The 19,614-nt window shown below is 36.2% G+C and overlaps 1 protein-coding gene across 1 annotated transcript in view; it reads left to right on the plus strand.

Annotated features, from left to right (window-relative positions):
• The window catches only part of LOC139741688 (uncharacterized), a 100,028-nt gene that overhangs the window by 22,875 nt on the left and 57,539 nt on the right, over window positions 1-19,614 (plus strand). The window contains exons 2-5 of the mRNA XM_071652272.1: window positions 3,843-4,151; window positions 5,886-6,152; window positions 8,059-8,193; window positions 14,855-15,016. Of these exons, the coding sequence (XP_071508373.1) occupies window positions 3,843-4,151; window positions 5,886-6,152; window positions 8,059-8,193; window positions 14,855-15,016 (873 nt within the window). The remainder of the gene's footprint in view (window positions 1-3,842; window positions 4,152-5,885; window positions 6,153-8,058; window positions 8,194-14,854; window positions 15,017-19,614) is intronic.

A 19,614-nucleotide genomic window follows, 5' to 3' on the forward strand; every position in this document is an offset into this window, starting at 1 on the left:
ACTTATGTCAACGTATGGCATGCAAAAAGTGAGGAGTGTTGCACAGGTGCCTTCATTCAATAAAAAACGAAGCAGCTTCTTTAACCCATTCTTTACGGAGATATGGTTTACCAGATTCCACTTGTGTCAACTGAAAAACCTACATGGGAACCTGGGTTCTCAAAATGTAATGATAATGATAATAATAATAATAAAAGTGAATAACACCAATAACGCGTTTAATACTTGCATTATTAAGCACATTAATACGGAAAAATGAAATTAAAATACAGTATATTATACTAATCAATAATGTAATACCAAATTATATACATGTGCACAAAAAGTACAGCTAGGTCAATAGATAAGTTTTAAGCAATGATTTCAACTGATCTACACATCAAGCACTGCAAATGTAAACAGGGAGTTGGTCCAAAGAGATGGAGCAATGACAGAAAAATGCCCTATCACCATAGCGAGTTGTTAGTGCAAGGACGTACCATAATTATATTATAATTGCAGAGTAGAGGAGAATTGAACGGAGAGATCGGGTAGAAGTGGAGGAGCGGAGAGAAATCAAGATTTTGAAATAAGAGTTGATAGGTCTAGATTGTTATAATCTTATAAACCATGAGAAAGATTTTAAATGATATAAAGATAAATGGGGAGGCAGTTGAAGGATCGGAAAACTGGAGTGATGTGTTCAGATCTCTTTATAAGGGTCATGGACCTACTAGCAGCTGTGTTTTCAATTCTTTGTAGTGGTGCCATCAAAGAAGCAGGGAGGCCAACGAGAAGGGAATTACAGTAAACAAGACGAAAAGATAAAAATGCTTGAATAAGACATTCAGTGGAAGACTGACCAAATAATTTGCGGATTAAATACCAATTTTACAAATACCTCAAGCAGCAGAACAATATGAGTTCTTGATGAGTTGTTGAAAGTTCAAATGCTTGTCCACAATTGCTCCAAGATCTCTGACGGACTGAGAGACGGAGATAGTACTATCTTCAATAGAAAATTCCTCGAGAGAACTACCTGGCCTGAACTGTGAATGAGCATGTAAAAATTTTGATTTGAGGCAATTCAATTTTAGGTCATTATCGTGGAACCGTTGCTTAACATCATTGACACAGCTACTATTTAGTTTACAGAATGCTTCAACTTTGGCATTTGGTAATATGATTATGTAAATTTGAGTATCGCAGCATCAATATCGTGTAGTATATCTTCATGAGAGTTAATTACTGAAAGACAGAGGGGCTGTGTATAGAAGAAATAGTAATTAACCAGCTATAGACCCCTGTTGAACGCCTGTCTTAGAGGAAATGACTGGGAAAGAGGCGCCATTAATGGTAACCATCTGCTTGCGGTCATGTAGACATGGTAGATAAGATGCAATCCATCTCAAGACCGTTCCAGTATTCAAACGACCAAAATTAGGCTCTAGTATGCTAGTCTAGTATGTTGAGGATCAATGCATTATAAATGTTGTACATGCAGCTCATATTTACAAGCAGGAGAGCAGCTTCATGGCCTTTGTCTACTGCTAAGAGGAGGTCAATGAGTATCTTCAATATAAGGCATGATGTGGAGTTGATGTGGATGTAAGCAGACTGATTAATAGGAAACAACTGGTGTTTATGAAAATGATCTCTGTAATGTGGCTAAATTTGTTCAAAAGGGGCAAAATGAACGACCTTTTTGACATGTTCAGGAAGTACACCCGATGACAATCAGTGGCGGATCTAGAGGGGGGCGCAACCGGCGCACGCCCCCCTCCCCCTTTATTTTTCGTGAAAAACAAAAGAAATAAAAAGAAAAAAATGAAATGAAACCCGGAAGTGCCACCAAAAATATTAGTCACACCCCCCCCCCCCTTTACAGAATTCCTGGATCCGCCCCTGACAATGAAAGGTTCAGAATATGAGCTATTGCAGGAAGAAATTCATTTAGACACTCTTTTTGCATGTGGAGAGATGATCTAGTGACATGACTTCGACAAAAAAAGAATTGATGAGACGTTTCATCTGCGACTAGGTGATTAAAGCAAACTCAGGAAGTATAGAATTAAATTCAATTCAAGTGTATTTCACATCTATTCAAAACATACCGATAATCTATATTGTTCGATTCCGCATGTAGATGGAAGTGGAAAGGGGATAAATATACCACTTGACTGTTATACACAGTAGTAGGGCAGATATGTAACAAAAATTGGTCGAAATGCTCACATCCGGCGGAAAGTATGACATTTTGCATATAGGGGTATTTTGGGGCGCTGATTTCAAATATTGCCGGATCCAAGAGATCTGATCACGGGTTCGGCCGCCATTTTGAATTCCAATATGGCCGCCTCGACGAAATATTCAAAATCCCTATCTCGATTTCTCAGTGGTGAGTGACCCTGAAATTAGGGGTAAACAAGTATTTAAACATACTGAGTTAAAATATTAACTGATGAGATGTGTCTGACAAACGCAATGCCTGCTATTTTGAATTCCAATGTGACTACGAAGACAAACATCATGACTAACATTTACGGGCATGTCATAAAGTGCAGCAAAAAGGAAGCATAATGCACCTTTCACTGACGTCACAATGTAAATACAGCAGCGCGCACTCTATCAGTTACAAACGCGCGCTCAATCAGGTAGCCTAATTTACAAACACGAGATAGAGATTTTCAACACTCCAACATGGCAAATATGTATAAAAATTCAAATTGGCTGCCGTGCAACTTGTCAGACAAATCAAATAAGTCTGTCATTGAAGTCATCATATCACCATGCTTTAAGATATCAAGTTCCAATGGCTAATGTCATTCAGAAGTGAAGATAGGGATCTTTGACGGCGGCCATATTGGAATTCAAAATGGCGGCCGACCCCGTTGTCAGACCTCTTGGATCCGGCAATTTTTGAAATCAGCGCCTCAAAATACCCCTATATGCAAAATTTCATACTTTCCGCCGGATGTGAGCATCTTTTTCACATATCTGCCCCACTACAGAGGATTGCAAAGTCATCCGTGTTCTCTGTCGACCTGCAAAAGAATCTCGTTTGGGGGCATTGAATGCTGTCGTAGAATTACGGGAGGAACGAGTTAAGACATTGAAGTTTTCCAATTTCCACTGTCTTGTCAGCTGAAAGGTTTTTCTAAGTTTTTACTTTTTTAATACTCCTGTTTCAGTGCTCTTTAATTAATTATATTCCCTTGGAGAATCTTGTACATGAATAGATTATTGCAACATGCATGAATATTTTACAGACTGTGAATGTTATCTGTTTACAATAGGCAAAAGAGCTGTTGTGATATCTTTTGTAAAAACTGTAGCTTGCAACTTGATTATTAGATTCGTTGGTGGTCGAATGGTTACAGTTGATTATTCTACAGGTTTATTAACCTGAACATGAAGTAATGTGTATTATTCAGAAGAATCGTTAATCTGAAGGTAAAATAAGGTTTGCTATTCCAAAGATTCATTAATGCGAGAATGAAATAGTGTTTGTATTACCAAAGGTACGTTAGTACGTACCTTCTGTTCATTTTCGGATTAACAAACCTTACTTCATGTTCTGATTACTGAAACTTTGGAATTATGAACCTTCGGAACAAATCTGCGGATTAATGAACTCTGCCATTTTCGAATAGCAAAGGGATTCAGAATTACGAATCTATTTAATTTTTGGATCAATTGACCTTCGGAATAACAGATTTAATAAAGTGGAAACGTGGACAGGACTTTATGATGTTCTGTTTGAATGCTGTAACATACGGAAACAACAAAGCTGTAATATAACGTGGACACTACTTATTCCTTTTCCTCTGTTAAAATCCTACATGTATGATTTGTTGATCCAGGTGAACGAGTCCACATCACAACACTTTCAGTTAAATTTTCAAACATTGAAGATGGGTATGCCGAGTTGCAGTGCTATAGAAGCTCTTCATCATCATCAGCCTCCCGTGACTTTGGCAGGACAGCACCAATCCCCAGTGACACTTCACCTGAACCACCTCCAGCTCAGAATTTTGTAAGAGATGGCAGAGGTATAAGATTTCTACCCACCTATGACTGGGTAGTGGAGGGATTTGGAGCGTTTTACTGCCACGGTTCACAAGAAGGATTTGACGACCAGACAATATCTTCATTTTTCAAAAGAAGAGATGGTATTATGATATACTACTGCTATTATAGTACTGTAGTTATTATGTAGGCCTATACGGATGACAATAGATATTATTCAACATAATAGTTTCCCCAAGTTTAAAAACCTATCTGCAGGAGCTCAAAAGACATACAAGCTGTTAAAACTGGCAGCCAAGATGGCTCCCAAGATGTGAAAGTCGCATTATTTCCCCTAGTGTCAATTGTAGGTGATTTTTTTTTTAAAATGTTGAAACTTGTGTAGCGTGCGTTTATATGTATATTCTATCGCTCTAATAACGTCATTAGAAATGGCTGCCAACAGGTGGCAGCCATTTCATGTAAGAAGCTGGGGGTGACACCAAAGGTGAAGTGATTTTACCACATTGAGGGAGAATAGCACCCTACTGAAGATGCCTGTATACATGCATGGTCATCATACTGCGGGACTAAGGACATGCAGGGAAAAAGCACAGCAACCGAGCAAGAGAGGGGTAAATCTATGAACCAAGCAAGGAAGCTTTTGCATTTTTTGAGATATAAAGTTCAACATTTTGGTGTACACATTTGTGGACATTTTTTAAGTAAGAAAAAAATCAGAAAACATGATATTCAGGGACAATATGAATGACTAAAACATGGTATTTGCCTTTTTGTGATCTGTGTGCGTGCATTTTTGTCTTCCCCCCCCCCCCCACCCCCCACCCCCCGATTGGATTGACTGGATTTACATCACCCCAATTCTGATTCAGCACCCTCAAAATAGGATAAACCATCACAAAAGTAATGAGCAGACAGCACAGCAAGGTTTTATAGGTCCGAAATCTGACTTTGGCACCCAAACTATTGTACTATACTATAAAAACGGCAGTTAGATTTGCTAGTAAGCTTAGGATCTACTTTGATGCCATCGTCCTGGCATCCCTCCCGAAATCTGACATAACGAACTTACAAAATATATGCTGTCAACAGATGTTGGGCAAATAAAGGAGTACAATATCACATTGATTTCCACAGCAATGAGTTTTGAAACCTACAGTTTTACAAGCTAGCTTGATTATGTGGGGCCATATCATACGTATTTCTGTCACTTCTTTGAGACATCTTTATACCATGAAGTAACCAGTAACATTATTTTGTGTTCAGTATGTTCTTTATATCCTGCAATCAAAAGACATTACATGCATTCCTTAAAAAATGGTAATGTTAAAATGAAGAGAACTGAACTATCATAGCGAACGTTTCTTTTCATACCTAAATTTGGATATGAGAAACAATCTTATACATTTTATTCAACTCCACATTTGAAATGAGTACAGTTATAAGCCACATCTTATGTACTTGACATGGATGTTTATATAATGTTTAAAGTGTCAATATTGTCTTCAAATGAGGTAAAATGAGGTATTGCAATAGCAATTACAGATGTACACAGCTGATCCTGAGCAAAACTGCCTGACAAACAGAATGGAAAAGAGAATTAACACACCACCCTAGGACTGTAGAGTGGTATTGAATGCTAACCTGGAAACATTAAACTGCATATTACGTGAATATGAGACCATTCTGAAGCAAATAATTTCCACACAACAATAGTATATATTGTACTCTTCAATGAATCCCACAAGGATTGGAACAGTCATCCCCCTGCATTCCCACTGATTCCCACTGATCAGTTACTAGCCATCCCCTCTAAAGTCTAAGCATGGTGCATTGATTATTGATACATTCTAAACTGTATTATTTCTGTGCATCAGCCTGCTTTGAGCCTGTGGATGGGAGATTCACCCGTACAGTGAATGTAGGTGAAACAGGAGTGATGATTGAAATGAGAGATACAGGTAGATGTACCATTAGAGAGCCTGTCTGGAGAAAAGATGGAGGAGATCCTGTGTCAGGACAGACGACCAGCACGTTTACATTCTCTGATCCAATTGTGGCTGAGGATGAAGGCATCTATGAGATTCACTACAGTGGCATGCGAAGTCAAGGAAGGGGAGCCTTGTACAGACTTATTGTTCGAGGTATGCCATTTGAGCCAAGATAGGCTTTGACGTGAAAGTAATACAAAGTAGGAAAAAAGAAAGGAACTGGGGTCTTTTAAGGCTTCTAATGTGAAATAATATCATTAAAGTGGAGAAATGAAAGGATCATTACTTTTTTAATGTTGCTTTAACTTTCTGGTTCTGTATCAGCGTTGAACGTCCAGTGTAGTACTTTGTATTTGTGTGAGGAAAAATTTCATTGACACCCATTTTCATCTTTTGTGCCTTGTTACTTTAATAGTTATATGTGCATATGATTCAAAATAACCTACCCTGCAGGCTTTAAATCATGAAGATCGTCATAGAACACATTTTCTGATAGGCATTGTGTATATTGCCACCCCCCCCCCCCCCCATGCCCCTAATTCATGACTTTAATGACATCGATCCATTCGAATAACCAAATATCACTTGCCAGGATTTCATCTAAGGGGAAATGCCTGTGCGGGCGGATTGGGAGATGGTGGATAAACTTTAGACAAGACAACTGAGAGAGAGAGAGAGAGAGAGAGAGAGAGAGAGAGAGGGGGGGGGGGGGGGGAGAGAGACTGGAAACTTACATACTGAGAACCTTCTGACCTGTACAATGTAGGTGCAGGAAATGTTAATAGAGAGCAGACATTGCTCCTACACTAGCTGCCATCATACTCAGCCACTCTCATATAAGGGCACTGTAAAGTCTAAACTCAACAATGGCAATATAAAACATATCACATGCAAAACGAGTATAAGGTGAAATGATCATTATACTTCTATGAGCATTTTTCTGTGACCTCAGAGTAAATGAAATCTTGGCTCATGCAGGTGAAAGTAAGAGGTCACTAGATTATGGTAAAGGGACACGGTTTACATGTGGAACAGCGCATTGACTAGCACTCAAAAAAGATTTAATCCAACATGAAAAAAAAGAAAAAAAAGAAAGAAAAGGAAATCTGTCTGTTTGACATTAGTATCAATGTTTTCAAGATCAGAGGTCAAAGATTAGTTATAACATTGCTGTTAGAACATGTGATGGTATTATTAAACTTCGGCATGTTGTTTACTGTAGTGACGATCTTATAGCCATGATTTTGGCATTTATTCATGAAATCCTGGAACAATGGACGAACTAAACTGAGGGTTGATGTAGGTTTTAACGCCCTATTTCATCACATTTGCATTCGAATTGAAGGAAAGGCGTTCAAATTCAAGCGATTCTGGTCACTACTTTACTCTCACGGTTCATGCTAATTCTTTGAGTATTCAATTTCATTCCATGTCATTCCTTTTAGATTTTATTTCATTCAATTTAGAGAAAAATTCATTCAATTCAAAGACTCAACGTTGGCATTCAATTTCGCGCCAGCTGGATAGACGCTCAAATTCGTGCCAAACACTAGTTTCAATTTCATTTATAGGAACACAACTTCACACTTTGAACGTTCGAATTCAATCAACACTGTCATAATGATTTGATGATACAATTTCATTTTAATTTGAAAGTGCCATTTAACTATCTTTGTTGTATTGGATGTATTTCTTTCCTGTCGACCTTTCTGTCACTTTCAATTCATCCCTAGCAGTATGGCTGTGACATTTTGGAAATCGCCATATTCCAGAGAATATTTTAGGTGTCCTTTACGTCCAAAAGAAATCAATATTGATCCATTTTGATTCCATTCCTTAGTTCCCCGTGTCCATATCATAAGTTGCCGCAATCGCATCAGCTGTAGATAGACCTATTTCACATTCAAATTCAAATTCTCTCTAATTTGAATGACCACATCGTTAAATCGAATGCAAATCTGATGAAATTACAAAGACTATGTCATATTAATCATAGTTCAATAGAACAAAGTTAAGTTCAGATGCAATGTTTATGAACTCATTTTTTTTTTATTTATAGATTGTCCAGCTGGTAAATGGGGCCCTCCTGGCTGCATTTGGATCTGTGACAAATGCTACAATGGTGGAGTTTGTGATGATGAGACTGGCAGGTGTATATGTCCAAACAATTTTAAAGGACCAAATTGTTTAGAAAGTAAGTACATTATTGTGTACACTGCATTCAGATGATATGTACACGTAGGCCTATACAATATATATTGGGCATTAATGAATGGATGTCCTGACCATATTTTTGAAGAGAGCTTGTCTTTGAATGGTGAAGCAGAGTTTCATTAGAACTAGACTAAACATAGGAAAGTAATGGAAATATAAAGTATTACATGTTTCCAGAGGAAAGTGACACTGTGCTGATCAAAAACACAATTATCATTTGCTTACAGAGAAGTCTTTACAGCATTTTCTTTCTTGAAAAAGTAGTAAAAAAAACGTTACATACATGATGACAAATCGTATTATGTAGGAATGACAACTCTGGAAAGGAAAAGGAATCATATATCATATCATTGGCATGTATAATGAGTTAAAAAATATGTAATGAAAAGATGAGAGGAATGGTAATATCATTTTTTGTCGAGTAAAAAAATGTAATTGTGACTGAAATTGCATCTTTTCCACAAAAACATAATATTTTGGTATTTGTATTGTTTTTATTTTTTTTCTTTATTGGAATTATTTCTGTTCTTTCTGTTTGACAATTTTCCCTTGCACACTGTTCTCATTCAGCAGACTGAAAACAATTTTGATATCACAGGTCCAGCTCCTTGAGGACTTGTTGCTTGCATGTACATTTGTATATGCAGTGAAAATATTTGAAAATCACAATTAGAAGTGATTTTGAAGATGTCATTTTGATAGTCAGTGGATTTGTCTTGAGGGTGCATTGTACACCGTATGATTAGCGTCTGTCTTCTCTGTATACTTTTCCACTGCATCAATTCAAATGGATATGTACACTTCTGTATGCCCTTCAATATCCAGGTCACCATATCATGGATTGTGACATGCAAACATGTCTCAGATAAAATTGTGTAGTTCTGGTGTGATTTACCCACTAGGAGTGCTAAGTAAGCACTAATAGTCAAAGGCAAGGCCTCAGTTCCCCCATCAACTTCATTTGACAGGAAGTTTGTATCACCCTGCCAAGGGGGCTTATGTAATCACCCCCAGAGGCAGAGGCAGCTGCCATTTAGGGTCCACTAGCAGAGTTATCAAATGTCTCGGGCAGTCAGTGCCCAATTCCATAAAACAAAAGCTTGGAACAGGCAGTCCGTGTATTATGGAATGATGATTTTCCCTAGTGGTGGTTTATTGAAAGTCAGCAAGAAAAAAAGCACATACAAGTTATGTGATACCGGCCAAAACCATGATTGGGTGAAAGTAAACCCATTTTGTTACCCTTTGTCTCTGACTGCAGATAAGACATGTGAGTTATGTAACCCAGGCATGCGGCCTGATTGGCTTGAAGTAGCTCCTCTCTTATAAACCTTTATGATATTTGGCTTATTGTTGGGAGGAGTGAATTTCCTGATTTGCTGAGCTGAGGTCCTTTCCCCCAACTTTCCCTTTAAAAGAACAATGTAAACCTTAAAGGTTGCTGACGATCGTTTCGGCAATAAATAGTTAAACTTATCTCTGGTAGAAGTTTCAAACCACATTGACACAGATTATTCGAAATCTGGTCTTTTGTATAATGATATTTCTGACCATTTACCTATATTTTTCATTTGTGGCGACACACAGTATTCCTATGTTAAGCGAAAAGAACGTAAGAAGAAGCAGAAATTCACATTAGAAAATATATCATTACTCAACGATGATTTCATCACGGAAACATGGGATGATGTATTATTTTCTGCAGACCAAAACATTGCTTATGACACCTTCTGGAATAATATCCTTCTTATTTTGACAAACATATCCCTACAATTGAAAAGAAAAACAATCAGAAAAATATAAAAATCCGTGGATAACAATGGGGAATTTTTCACTTCATTAAGAAAAGAAATGTTTTATGTGAATATAGTTTACGGTATCCTAATAATGATAATGTTAATCGATATGAATTATACAGAAATACACTTACACAGATTATCAGGCTTTCCCGCAGAATGTGTCATACGGAAGCTTTTCGAAATGCTACTGGAAATATGTCAGCAGCCACTTGGAAGGTTATTAATGAGGTCATTGGTAAGCAAAAGGTGTCAACATCCAAATACAAAGAAAACATTTCAAAATACAAAGGAAAGCCGCCCGCTTTATAACCAACAATTATGATTATGGAAGCTCTGTAACAACCATGCTCTAGAATATCAAACTACCTACCCTGGAACATAGGCGTCACATGAACATTAGTATATTTATGCATAAAATAATCTATGGCCTGGTTGATCTGCCCTTTGAAAGACATGGTGAATTCAACCCTGAACCACTTAGAAGGACGTGGAGTTGGAAGCCTCTTCAGATTAAGCTCCCTACTTCCAGAACTGATCTCCATCTACATTTATTCTTCCCAAGAACCACCAGATACTGAAATTCTTTACTACAAGCAATAACCAATATATAGATGATCCAAGTTTATTTAAAGATACATTATTCAAACATTTTGAATAATGTCCCTCCTACCATGACCTATGAGCCAAAGTTGAGTGTTGCTCTACCAGGGCTGATCAACGTACACCATCAAGACCAAGATCAAATTACGAATAACAGACAAACGCTTTGTAATCCTAAAGATGCAGCACGTTGTTTTAATGAGTACTTTGTTAATATAGGTCCTAGTCAAGCTTCTAAGATTGATCATACACAGATAGATTTCCCGCATTATCTAGACTCAACCAACATATTTTAGTGAGATCCTTGATATTGTGCATGCATTCTCTAAAATCAAGTCATACATGTGGTCATGATGAAATGAGCACGTCTCTTTTAAAACAAATTGTTGGGAGTATATTGACACCTTAAGTATATATTTGTAATTTGTCGTTGTCAACTGGTATATTTCCGAACGCATGTAAAATTGGAAAAGTTATTCTAATATACAAAAAAGATGACTCTCTTGTCTCCAATTACCGTCCTATCTCTATTCTTCCTAGTTTTTCTAAAGTCATAGAAAGGTTTGTTTATAACAGACTGTATTTTTGTGTGTGTTACAAAATGATATACTGAACCAAGACCAATATGGTTTCAGGAAATTTCATTCTTCAGATATTGCACTAGCCCAATTGTACGACAGAGTGTCGACTGCCTTAGCTGCACAAAAGCATGTCATTGGTGTGTTCATGGACCTAAGCAAGGCATTCGACTCTCTTGACCACAAATTATATTGTAATGGAGTACGTGGCATTCCACTGGAATGGCTTGACGATTACTTATCATGGACAGCAGTACGTATACTATGAATCGATATACTCTGAAGTTTTACCCATACATTGTGGCGTCCCACAAAAATCCATATTGGGACCGCTGCTATATCTAGTGTATATAAATGATAATCATTACAAATTCATCTAAGTTACTGCAATTATATTCTGTTCGCCGATGACACCAATGTATTTTGTTCCAATTCTGATTTTCAGTCGCTTTTAAGAACTCTTAGTACTGAATTGCCGAAATTATCTACGTGGTTTAATAGCAATAGATTATAACTCAACTTAAAAAAGACAAATTTTATCTATTTTCATAATAAGAAGCATAAAGATGAAATGCACCATTTAAATGTTATGGTGGATGGTATATTATTGGAAGTGTCAAATTTCTTGGAATATATATCAATGAAAATATGAAATGGAATGCTCTTGTGCAATACATCTCAGATAAAATGGTGTCTCGTAACGTTGTTATACTCTGTAAGCTTAAGTATTATGTCCCAAAGAATATTTCATTTATGCTTTATAATTCGTTGATATTATCGAACATCTCATATTGTCATATCATATTCTTGTTTGGGAAACTGCGAAAAGGCACATTGACAGTATATTGCTTCTACAAAAGAAAGCTACACGTATATGCACCAATTCACGTTATCTGGACCATTCAGATCCTTTGTTCGTAGAATTAAAAACACTAAAGGTAAATGACATTCTTTTTTTTTTGGCAAAAGTTACTTTTTATGTTTCGTTTGTATAACGGTCAGTTGCCATCTTCTTTTTTCTCATTATTTCAGTCAAACCAGGACATACATTCTTATCCCACTAGGCAATCTGATAAGTTTCATTTACAAAATCCTAAAACGGTAATGGCCCTGAAATCTATCAGACACACTGGACCCAATATTTGGAACTCTCTTCCTTCAGAAATTCGAACTTTAAAGTCTATGTATTCTTTTAAGAAAGCTGTAAAGACAATAATGCCCTCTGGATATCAGTGATGTTATAATGTCAATGTACTTGTATTGTATATGAAATTTCCTTGTGGAAATATCGCCGTTCTAAAGTTATCGCGTAATGTTATGTTACCGACCATGACCTGCAACTGTTCACCTGTACCTCAGTGAGAAAATACTTTGCCATGCTTCACTATTCAGTGATTCAGGTGATCTAACTTTGTGTATTAAGCGAAAGCAGACAGACCTCTCATCTCTCCTTTCTTGTATCCTATTTCTATGCAAGTCATCCCTCCCCCGATTTTCCTATAAGTTATGTATTTTGTGCGAGGGCTGCATGCAAATCAAACAATGCTTAAGCTGTAGATGTTCTGCGTCATTCATTGTATCGCTAATATGTTCTGTTGTACATTGAAAAGACAACGAAGAAACTGTTTTGCTGTGTATTCTAAAGGTAATGAAGAAACTTACTTTGTTGACAATTAATGTTTATGTATATGTATGTATGGCACCATCAAGGTATTATATATGTGCATGTATCTGCATGAGCAATGATATAATGCAGGAACCAATGAAATCCAATCAATCATATATAAAAGACGTGGAATTGTGAGTCTCTTCAGACGACGAAGCAAGGAGAAAGCTTGTGTGAAGCTGAGGACATCTAAACTTAGCTATATGACGAAAGAACTCTTACAATAAACAGGAAAACTGTAAACACTATTTGTTCCGCTGTTTCATTCCCGTGCTAATGTGGCTTAATGGTGGTGAGCGTATGATTTACTCTGTCAGCGTCTGAGCCAGGTCTCAGCTTTGCCACATGGGTACAGCCTACAGTCCAGATCCCCTTTGATGTACTGTATCAACTATTTCATAACAAAGACATGTATACGAGTGTCAGTCCAGATGTGCGACTACTAACGTTGTGCCATATTATCCTACTTGATGCTTAGCCTGCTGGAAGTATAAAAATTAGGATAGTATGCCAGATACTGTAAAAGCAATAAGCCCCTATATGGGAACTGTAGGTGACTGAGATGTTGATGTTCTTGCAAGCTACTGACTCTGTAGTGTGCATCTCTACATACACATTCCATGACATTACTACAGTCAGTGGATGGATGTACTAGGTGTTTAAAAAAACATTTCCCACTTTTTATCATTAATAGTTCTAAAACTATCCATCCGATAGAACTGTCAGTGATATGAGTAATAGCTGAATAGTGTACAATTTTGTTGGAGGTGATTTGAATGTGAAAACATAAATCAGTTTCATTAATTCTAAGGTTGATTTTGAAGTAAGGTTTCAGATTTTGGTCAAATTTTAACCCTCTGTGCAAAAATTGAACTTTGCGCAGGAACCAATGATGTGTATGTGAGTGTGTGCTGACAATTACCCTGAACAATGTACATGCCTGGACCACCTGTTGACTAGGCGTCAGTCTCGCGCTCCCAGGCACGTGAATGCTTAACCAATAATTCATGTGGATTGTCCTGAGCACTGCTAGTCTGAATTCATGCGCGGTAAAGGATAAAATGCATGCACATGGAAAAAGTAAGCACATGTTTCTATGTGCTTGCAAACACCATATTTCATTCCAGCTGGCAATCATTTTCAAATTTGCTTCACATATCACTAAATATGGGTTATGAATAGGCATAATAAAGTTCTTTATTTTGATACAGCTGTCTACTAATAGTCTGACAAATTTGTCGCTTTTTCGGTAAAAACAGGTCATTTTTGGTAAAGAGTTCAGCAGTATTTTTCATTGGGGCGATTTGTTTCACAGTAGATTTGTTTAAGGCTCTATATACACAAGTGTATACTAAGTATTCTGATTGATTTTCTTTGCTTGCTTTCACCTTGTTCACAACAGAACAGAAGGTATTCATTGTAATTTCGTTTTTCAGAAATAGGGAGAGCACTGTCGCGACTCAACGACATTATCGGCAGACGTTTGACTTTACACAGATACTGCCAGAGGCTGAATAAAGACTAGTTGTGATAATGGAATTTCTCATGAATAAATAATGAAGCATTCAAACCCTGGCCATTGTTCAGGACCATTATCAGGGTGTTAACCACATGCACACACCTGTACACACCCATTGATCCAAGTGGAAAGTGAAAGTTTTGTACAATGGTTGAAAATAGAGCAAAATCTGGAACCTAACTGTGAAATTAATCATGGATTTCACTATTCAGCTATCGCTCATATCAATATTGACAGTGTTATCTGTTATATAGTTTTTGAATTATTAAGAATCAAAAGCGAGAATTTTTTTTGAAACATACACCTTGTATGTACACGGCTGGAGATGCACACGGAGTGACAAGAGTATTTTCTTAGTGGTTCAGTAACATTTCTTTTAAATCAATGCTTTATTGAATCATGTACATTTGGGGAAGTGTTTGAAATACATTTATAGTATACAAGTTACTGCATTGGTGTGTTAACTGATTTCTTCTTAGTCTGCAACCCCAATGGTGGGAATCGATTTGGACCAAACTGTGAGTTCAGGTGTACATACAGAAGTGATCCAGCTTACACCTGTCGTCCTTATCAGTTCTGCCTGCCTGATCCATTTGGATGTTCTTGTGACACAGGAAGACAAGGAATCAACTGTGATGCAGGTAAGGATCTTTCCTCCTGTGAGGCTAGTCAAGGCTGTCATCAGTACACTTATATTCATTTTATTTTTCATTTCATTTCATTTCATTTCCTACGAAAGTACACATGATATTTGTATAATACAAAGTAAAGTACAATGTGGCTTTTGCATATTCAAGTGAGATTTAAATGCACGTCGCTTGTTTACAATGAGACAAAACCTACTTAAGATGACAAGATGCATGGACAAACTGTAACTGAATCGTAACAAAGAAAAAAAAAGTCGAGAATGGAGGGGACGGCTTAAAAGCCTAGCTTGTAGAATGCAGAGACCTCGTGAGTAGCAAATTGTAGTATAATCAACCGAAACGATATGACATATTGCTTTGAAAGCAGAACATGAAATAACTTCAAACACAAACGCACACTTAGACAGAAACATAGCAGCTCTCTTACATACGCGTGAAAAGAATAGATAGGAGGTCAAAGGTCAGAAAAGGGACAGGAAGAGAAGGACAGGGAAAGAAGCAAAGGAGGAAGAGTTCAAGGGTTGATTCTAAAGCACATGAGACTATAGTCTTACCGAGATATGGACTATATCATGAAAAATTGTGTTACAATGATTATGAAATAACTTATACAAAGTTCAAGACGTGAAAAAAATAGATAATACATTAGCATCTTTCAGAACGCAAGTCCCCAATGATGTAAGAATTTATAAACAATTTCTCTAATTTAAAAGTAAAAGTATTATGACTAAAAGCTTCTTTCATGCTGCTATAGAGGGAATTCCAGAATCTAACCCCGCAAAGGAGAATAAAGATTTTGTAAATATCGTCCTACACAGTGGTAAATGAAATTCATTAGATTGTGTAGTGGGAAATAAATGTATAGTTTTTATTTTGAATAAACATGGAATCAAACATAAAAGGGAAGGGAATTATTTATCAGTTGGTACATAAACTACCCTAACTTTAAACAATACGGATCCTTAATTTTCAAAATACTATTTTGATGAAACAATTCATTAGTATGACATCTCCACGATTCTCTGCAAATAATACACAAGACTTTTTTTCTGCAATAATGATATTAATTGCATTCTCGCCTGAGGTAACTCTTATTCCTATAATCAATACGAGGTATAAGTTTTACTCCAGACGAGAATGCAATAATTCATATAAGGTAAAATCAAAGATGAGTATAACAACTTTTTCAGGTAATCTTTAGAAATAGCGGATAACATTTCCCCTTTCTTATAAACTGGAATAACCTTAAATACTTTCATAGCCTCGGGGAAGATACCATCATTAGAGACAAATTAAACACATGTACCGAGGAATCCATAATAAAATTTCTGGTAATTTTGAGAAGAACATTATCACTATTATCCTAACCAGCATTTTTCTTACTCTTTAAATTCCGAACTATATCAATATATTCATTCCTGTGTGTGTGGGGGGGGGGGGGGGAACCAAAAAAAGAGAGTTTGAATTAGGAGTTTGTAAAAAAAAAGCAAATAACTTTGGGAACTGGGGGACTTTTGGGGCAAAATTATTTCGTATTTAAGAAAAATACTGATTAGAGATATCAACTACAGACCTTGGATCAACAATCGTGAGATCATTATGTTTGATTGTAGTAATACGGGGTGTTTCCCCGTTTTTATTAATGGCTGTATCAATAACTTTCCATGTATTTTGTATATCATGTTAAAAGAAAAATCTGATCGCTGAAATATTTTCGCTTTACGCAACGCAATATTTGAGTAAGAACATTCTTATATGCAATATATTTATGATGAGATTCTTCAGTACGTTTAATTTCATCAACGTAATTTTTTTTCGATTAGACTTCGGTTAGACAAGAACTTCAGTTAGACAAGGACTGAGAACATTATGGGCTCAGAATACATTTATATACACAGGCCCTAGATTCTGGAATTCATTAAGTTGTGAAATAAAAAATTCTCCTTCTTTGTATTCCTTTAAGCGTAAGTTGAAATCCTTTCTGTTAAACCCTCTCTGATGTTCGTTTTTATTAACCAAGTCCCAACAACCACAGGGTTCATAGGGTTCATCATCCAACCATCAATCAATTAATCTCTGAACTCATTAATTAATGAAATAGCCATCATGTTCTTTACACGGCTGTATGCAACCACCGGCTGTTCAAAGCATCTCTTCAATTCCGTCTTCAATTCCCTCTTTCGTTTCTTTGATCAGCGTGTAGGCATTCTCTTTCTTCCTTCCTTCCTTCCATTTTCCACCTTTCAGTCTAGTCGTGTCATGTTATTGTGTGTCTCCTGTTTTGTTCCGTCTTGTTTAAATTATACTAGTGTTAAGCATATACAAATAAGTATTTCGTTAGAGTTTCTTGAGTGGTTCACAATCTACACGCTTGCTTTTTAGTAGACCTCTCAGTTCTTTTTTTTTTCAACTGAAACATAGACTTGTATTATTTTGAGTACTCTCTAAAAAAAATCGAGTGAAAATATTCACTCTTAAAGGAGTGAATACAAAAAAGAGTGAATTTAGAGTGAAGTTGGGGTGAATTTGGAGTGAAAATGTTCATTTTCACTCATTTTAGAGTGACCTCAAGGATCACTCGAAGATTTTGGAGTGATCCCTGAGGTCACTCTAAAACGAGTGAAAATGAACATTTTCACTCCAAATTCACTCCAATTTCACTCTAAATTCACTCTTTTTTTATATTCACTCCTTTAAGAGTGAATATTTTCACTCGATTTTTTTAGAGAGTATACATGCATATATATGTAACTTTATTATTGTATCATTTGATATCATTTCCAAGTTGTGTGTATACGATTGTGATAATAACCTAATTCATACTGTGTTGTGTTCTGTTGGAAAAAGGAGAATGAAATAAAATGAAATGAAATGAAATGAAAATGAAAATATCCACTTGAGTCTAGGGGATCTTTTATAATTATTTACACAGGTCATCATGACGCGAGCGTCAAAATTTTAATATGCCTACGATGCTTTGTTTTTAATGAAATTGAATAGCCTGATTTCCTGTGTTTCATTTCATGTGAATGATAATGACTTGATCAAAAGAAGTGTGTTTAATCAATATCAAGAAGGTGGCCTGTAAACTGTTGCTCAAGTTTTTACTAACAATGATAGTTTAGATACTCAAAAGAAAAAGGGTTAAGGGTCTTGGTTTGGTGTGTTTTTTTTTTCTTTTTTTACGAAAGCTATTTAAATTCATTGAAAATTACTGAAGTCGAAGGGTTGCAAATTTTATGAAGATCATTAACAGTTTTTGGGTTTATAGAAACGTGTATTCAAAAAGTTTAGAAGTTGTCGCTTGACTGAAGTTCTTAAACTTTGGACATGAATACTGATATACTGTGTCAAAAGATACAATGAAGCTTCAAGATCCCATTTACCTTTGGGAGCAGTGATATAAAAGATATTCAAGATGTCACATGTGATGCACATTTACAGGTTTGTTGTATCGTAAAAATCCTACCATATAAAGTTGTCGCATTAAAGCCTAAAATACAAGGAGATATTAGTATATTTCTCAATTAACCGTAACTGTAGATGATTTAGTCTGGACACATTTCTTTGTAGCTATTGTGTGCATTAAATTTGGGTGTATTTGAAAATAGTTAACATCAATTGTACCGATTCAAATTTCTACACAGTGGTTGTTTCTATCCCTAACTCACATCTTTAACTGTTTTAAAGCACCAATGCTGGTTTTTGTTTCTTCTGCAAATGGCAAATTACGCCTTTAAGATTTTCATTTGCAACGATATAAGTGGTGGAACAAGAATATTAGGTTGAAATATAGATCATTTTTCCATTATCCACTCTGGCAAGAAAAGGGTATTTTTTTTTTATTTCTCAGTTGTAAGAGGGGCGAATGATTTTAAGACATTTGAAGACTTAGTGATACAATTTTATATATCTTTCAGAGATCAGAGGAAATATGACGCATTAATGTATGCAATTTATTTAGACTAAATCAGCACTCCAGAAAAGGTTACGACCAATATTCTCCAACAAACTGCCTCCAACATTGGTAAAAGTAATGAAAGTATCTAGATATATCTTTACATGGTTAAAAAATCGATGGTCAAAGTCAAACTGTAATAAAAGATAGTGGGAAGTGTGTTTAGTTTCGAACACTAATGAGATAGATGGTCGGCCATTCATAAGCATAACTTTTAATGTACTAGAGAAACCCAACTCAAATCATTCTATTTCTAACTGTTCCACTATGCAGTTAATGGTTCAAACTCCTTTCTGTATAAGGCAATACTAACAAGTTGGGCATCACAAATACATTAAGCCCTATATCTCACACTAACAGAAGTTCATTTTTTCGGTTTTTTCTGGTAGATAGTAGGCATGTTTCGCTTAACGTCATGATATCAAAATTTTCACACGTGGAGTCTTTGACTGATCTTCAGATGCCCTCGTCTCCTAGAGTAATTCACAAATTTTACAAGCTATGATATCCTTGTGAATTCCTCTCTTCCACAGAGCGTTACAAAATAAGGTTGTATTGCTTACTTGTTTATTTTGATATAAACATAATATTTTAAACATGTTATTTTGAAACTCATGTGATTCAGTTTCTTCTA

This window comes from Diadema antillarum, unplaced genomic scaffold, assembly GCF_040938485.1.
Source record: "Diadema antillarum isolate AM-2024a unplaced genomic scaffold, OU_Dant_1.0 scf00000031, whole genome shotgun sequence".
NCBI lineage: Eukaryota > Metazoa > Echinodermata > Echinoidea > Diadematoida > Diadematidae > Diadema > Diadema antillarum.